The sequence below is a fragment of the Hippoglossus stenolepis genome, chromosome 11, assembly GCF_022539355.2.
Source record: "Hippoglossus stenolepis isolate QCI-W04-F060 chromosome 11, HSTE1.2, whole genome shotgun sequence".
In the NCBI taxonomy this organism is placed as follows: domain Eukaryota; kingdom Metazoa; phylum Chordata; class Actinopteri; order Pleuronectiformes; family Pleuronectidae; genus Hippoglossus; species Hippoglossus stenolepis.
The window spans coordinates 73,251-79,181 of NC_061493.1; the positions used below are offsets into that span (position 1 = coordinate 73,251).

At 39.5% G+C, this 5,931-nt stretch overlaps 1 protein-coding gene across 1 annotated transcript; it reads right to left on the minus strand.

The window, feature by feature from the left end:
* Positions 1–22: 22 nt before the first annotated feature.
* LOC124854473 lies at positions 23–2,255 on the minus strand (the record flags this gene model as incomplete). Its single annotated transcript, XM_047342094.1, has 5 exons — positions 23–860; positions 1,321–1,406; positions 1,540–1,584; positions 1,661–1,930; positions 2,039–2,255. Coding segments are annotated over 5 exons (732 nt in total), but the record flags the coding sequence as incomplete, so codon positions are not given.
* Positions 2,256–5,931: the final 3,676 nt, after the last annotated feature.

Genomic DNA, 5,931 nt, shown 5'->3' on the forward strand with positions numbered 1-5,931 from the left:
CAACATCATTTAAAAAGTCACTCAACTCAAACCTGGAAGTATCAACCTGCAGTATCTACATCACAGCATAAAACACTAACATGTCTATAACAGCCGGCTCATTAAGCTAAACGTACGATATCTATATGAAGATATACCATCTTATGATTATTATTATTACTTAAACATTGCAGCAGTAACTTAACATACAGCTCCCCCTTCTGGCACTCTGGGCAAAACGCTTTTTACAACACATTGGTTCATATACAATCATTCATATCATATCATCATACATTACATTTCCTCACATTTCATTGAGCTGACGCTTTTATCCAAAGCGACTTAGAATAAGTGCATCAACCATGAGGAACAAACCCAGAACAAGAAGAATCAAGAAAGTACAATTTTCTTACAAATAACACGTCACCATTGTAATGTATAAGAATAACAGCTGGATCAGAAGAACATGAAGATACAGTATAAAATATTCCAGCTTTTGGACGACAAACTTCAAGAATCAATAAAATGGCTGAAAACTGGTTAAATCCAGTCCACACGATAAAAGTGACTTTTTATATCAAACTTTACAGACTGTCGGGCCTTGGCAATGGTTTAAACTAAATCACAGTTTCCTCTGGGAATGTTCCCACCTTTGTTTCTTTTCTATCTAATGAGAATCACATTATTACGAGTGACTTTGTTTTCACAGCAGAAAGTTGTAGCAAATGATTCCTAATATAAATATATCGATGTCAAATGTAACTCTACTATTGTATGATTGTGACGTTGGCATAGAGGCTGCTGGGATCAGCTGAGGGTCCAGTAGAAGAGGAGGGAGCTTCCACAGTGCTGTAGATCACTGCATCATCACCACCCTGGATCTGTAGGATATACAATCAATCAGTCAATCAATCAATCAATCAATCAATCATCTGTATAGCACCTTTCATCAGGTTAGTGTAGTTCAATGTGCTTCACAGAACACAACAAATACAAATGTTGATAAGGAAGTATGATAAAAATGGATTTAAACAAAGACAGAATAGGATGTATTACACCTCAGGTCAGGATGTAGCACGGTTACCATAGTGACAGAGAGACAACACAATGCAAATAATTATTAAAAAGTAAAATGACCTAATGCAGTGCTAACAAAACCATCACAGAATAACAACATGTATCAAAACACAAAGAAACATCCATAACTTTAACTTTCACATTAAAACTTTAGAACTTATGATGACATCATTATTTCATGGCGTTATTACAAGATAAATAAAAACTTGGCGGAGGTATAAACTCGATAAGTGACATTTGAGTTTCATCTGTGAATGTTCCCACCTTGTTTCTTCTCCATCTGATGAGAATCACAACCATTGTTACGATTGTGGCAAAACCCACAACCAGACGAATGTACCACCACCAATCTGTCAACAGAATGACAAGAGCTTTAGTTTTCTGTTCAGTCCAACTTCCTGTATTTACACATGTTGTTAACATTAAATCCATCAACACGCAGCAGCACAGAGATGAATGAGAGGTGCAGTGAATATTCAGTACCTGTTGTCATCTCATTGTTTCCTGGAGCTGGTTTGTTCTTTCCTTCTTAAGAAAAATAAATGTATTAACAAATGGAATTTATTGGATCAGGAGCAGTTCATCGTGTTCTGTGTTTTCTCACCTGATGACGGAGAAATGAAGGCAAACTTTTCCTCTTTGTCACGATCCTTCACTTTACATGTTAATGAGCTATAGTTCTTCATCTTGTGAACAGAATGGGATTTATTGAAGCTCACATTGGCCGAGCAGGAAGACTGTGATGTCTTCAGTTCAGTGTTGTCTTCACTCACATCTTTATTCATATACAGCCACTTCACTGTGAGGTAACACCTTCTATATGCTGACACAAAGCAGCTCAACGTCACCTCATCAGTTCTCTTCTGCTCAGTCACTGGTGATGATCGAGATATTGTGAGAGAAAGATAACATGAGTGAAACTATGTCCATCAGAATGATCAGAATTATCATAATGTTTTTATGAAGAGACTCTTTTACTCACCGTTGACAACAGAGATAAAAACCACATGATCTTCATGTGGTTGTGTTGTCAGGTCAGACTGTCTGCAGTCGTATCGACCAGCATCTTCAGCTGTGACCTCCCTAATAACCAGAGAACAGTTTGCAGCAAGACGTAGTCTGTCTGCTTTAGATTTGGAAATCACAGATGTGTCGAGCTGCCTGTTTACAAACAGGTTTACTGATCTAGCCTCTCTGAATCAGTGAAGAACCAGGAAGTAGCTCCACAGTTCACATGATCATCTCTCACATTGTCACAAGGCAAAGTGACTTCAGCTCCAGCTCTGATGATGATGAAGGAATATTGGGCAGCGAGCACTGTGGAGGAAATGAGAGAGAGACAGCAACAATTAAACTAAACCTAGAAAAAGACTCATATTTTCATACACTTCTGAATGTGAGGATTCTTTTAGACATAACTTTGTGAATTAAGACCAAATGGAGCATGACTGACAAGATAAACCTTAAAAACATCAACTACAGTTATCTCCCTGCATTTGAATGCCTCAGCCAACCAGTCCAGTTCCAGTCTACGTACATTTGTTTCCAGACTCATGAGGTCACTCTGACACTTGATCACTGAAATCTAATCTGTTAAGTTTTCATTCGAGGAGACAACTGGTCAGAATTTGAAGAAATTCAGACTTGAGATGTGCGAGGCCAAAAACCTGAAACCTTGACCTTTAACCACCAAATCTAACCAGTTAAACCGTGAGTTAATGGGAACATTGGTGTCAAACTTGAAAGGATTCTCTCGATAACATGTTCATGAGGGAAAGAGGGTTTTGTGAGGTCACAGTGAACTTGACCTTTGACCTCCAAAATCAACTCAGTTAATCTTTGTGTCCAAGAGAACGTTTGTACCAACTTTACACAGATTCCCTGGAGGTGTAACGGAGATATCGCGTTCACAAGGCAAAACATGTGCTTTGTAAAGTCACAGCGATCTTGACCTTGACCGACCAAAGTCTAATCAGTTCATCCTTGTGTTAAACTGAATGTTTGTCCCACATTTGAAGGAATTCCCCTCAAAGTGTTCCTGAAGGTCGTTGGCTTGAGGCATAACAAAGCAACTACATGTTGCAGCACACTGGCCTTCATCAGGGGACAAAGTAGAAGTAAAGCAAAGGAAGAACGAGACTGAAGAAGTGACATCATCAGCTCATTATCACAGTAGACGGAGCAGGTGACTCAAACTAGAGCAAATAACCACAATTAGACAGAGAGCAATACACAGCAGATTAAAATATGAGGAATGATCCAGTACACAAATATACACAACTACAATATCAGAGTACTCATAAATATCAGTCCCCTGAATGTGCCAGACTTGTGCCACAACACATCAGTGAAACTCTTCACTTTTAAAAGCAAACACAAACAATCTGGTATTATTCTTATTATTCACACTGATAAAGTTTTGTAAGTGTATTTATTCTTACCTGTAAACTGAATCAGCACCAGTAGCAGATGTAAAGACATTTTAATCCGTTTGATTTCATCCATTCTTCTTCTTTCTCTTTTCTGCTTCTCGGTTCTTAGTAAAAAGTGCAATGTGGCGTTGACTTCCTGTTGATCACTTCCCCTCAGTGACACGTCTCCTCTGTCGTCATGTGCTAGTTGCATGTAGAGAAAATATCCATCAGCACCGACTTTCCCCCGTCGACCAGAGACTGTGTGAATATTTTACGATGAACTAATGTGCAGCAAGTGACTTTTAGATTTAGACACTTGTCACTCATTCACATGAGTGATGCAAATATCAGTAGATTCAGTCCAAATAAAGGACGACACACGTCACCTCTGGAGCAACTTCACATCTGGACTTTTATATTTTACAGGCGGTTGAGCTTGAATTTCTGTCGCATTATTTATTAACATTATTGACTTGGGCTTCAAAATGTTAACGTGAATCAAATGTGATTCTGTGGTTTCCAGCTGTGGATTGAACTTAGTTTGCCTGAGGACCAATAAAGTAAATGAATAAGTAACCGTCCGTCATGTCTCAGAGTCGTTGTCACATATGGTCACATCTTTAACTTCACTGTGTCTGAAACTATATGAACACATCATTCAGTGTGACGAGCATCACGGTTTCTTCAGTAGAAACGAGAAGCTGCACCCACTTCCTACTCACTTACTAAGAAAGAGAGAAAGAAATGAAGAAAGAAATGTATCCAGTCTTTATAATGAAATCTGTTGTTAACACACAAACAAAGATACAACAAAATCAGCATTAAACTCAACAAGAATCTGACCTTGGGTCTGGTTATAAAGTAAATAATAAATTCTACAAAAGAAAATATACCATTTATCAGAAGAATTCAGGAGAAACAGTGACATGAACGTGGTACAACTAGTTCCCTTACAGCCCCCCTGGACAGAAAGGCTTTTACATGAACTCCTGAACATTATCATGGAAATGAAATGTTAAAAGAAAACAGATACAGCAGAGATTCAAGTAAATGTTGGTTCATGTATGGATAAATAACTGCAGATCAAACCGTCGGTGTACTCTGGCTTTATTCTTGGTCTTCTGGGATGAGTGAAGACACAAAGCAGGTAAATGTCTCTCAGGTGCTGTGGTCTCTGTTTGGTTTGGGCTTGTTGACGGTGGCGTGGACGTCACTGGAGGCTCCAGCAGAAGAAGAAAACTTCACACTGCTGTAGGTCAGTGATTCTCAAATGGGGGTGCTAGTACCCCTAGGGATACTTTGGAGTACTGCATGGGGTACTTGAAATTCATTTTTTAAATGTAAGATAATTATTAGTTCAATAAAAATGTAAAAGTAAGTTCAATAAACCACATTTCATAGTAAATATTCCTATTTTCAATGTTATCGTTTCCCAAGTTACGTTCATGACGACGTTTGTTCACTGTGATGAAGCCAGTTTCAGTTCTGAACAACGAAATCAACAAACATGGATTCGTGGTTGAAACGTAGCAGCAACGCAGCTGAAAACAAGGAGAAGGAAGTGAACAAGAAAGTGAAAACAGAGCCAACACAATGTCGCCAGTATCATGAAGAATATGTTTTAATGGGATTTACTCATCGAGCTGCAATCCGCCCAAAGCATTGTGCATTTTCTGTGAAGAAAAGTTAGCAAACAGTTGCATGAAGCCAGCGCAGCTGCAGCGACATCTCAGCACAAAACATCAGTGTCATGTCGGTAAGACACCAGAGTTTCTCAAGAAGAAACAGTCTGACTTCATAGTTTCACAAGAAACGATGTGAAAAGTCTCCACAACATCAGCCAAAGCACTGGAGGCTTCTCATGCTGAAGCCAAAAGGCCTTTCACCACAGCTGAGGACCTGCTACTTCCAGCCGCTGCTGTACTGACGAGACGATGCTGGACACAAACACAGCAGATCAGTTCTAAACTGGGCCTTTGTCAAATGACACCGTTGCTGCAGAATAGAAACGATGGGAACAGACATTGTTGATGAAGTTGTGTAAAAACTTGCTGAAGCATTTTCACTGCAGCTGGATGAATGGACAGACGTCAGTGGAAAGACACAGCTTATTGCTTTGGTGAGATACATTGATACTGATGCTGTGTTGCACTTGGCTGAAAACATATTTCAAAGGGGGAACATTGTTGAAAAGAGTTTGAGAACCAGTGCTGGAGGTCACTGCATCACCTTCACCACCATCTTTAACTGGGACCTGAGAAGGAAGAAGGAAACAGCATCTCGAGGTAAATTACAGACACAAGGAGTCACTTTGTTTACTTTGACAATTTAAATGTCTGTTACAGACACTTTAAGGACGGAAATAAACCGGCTTTTGATTTCATTGTCCCACAGACTGAGTCCTCTCACCCTGTCTTCACTGCTGCTCCGTGGAGGAATCACCGGGACGAGTCTCTCCATG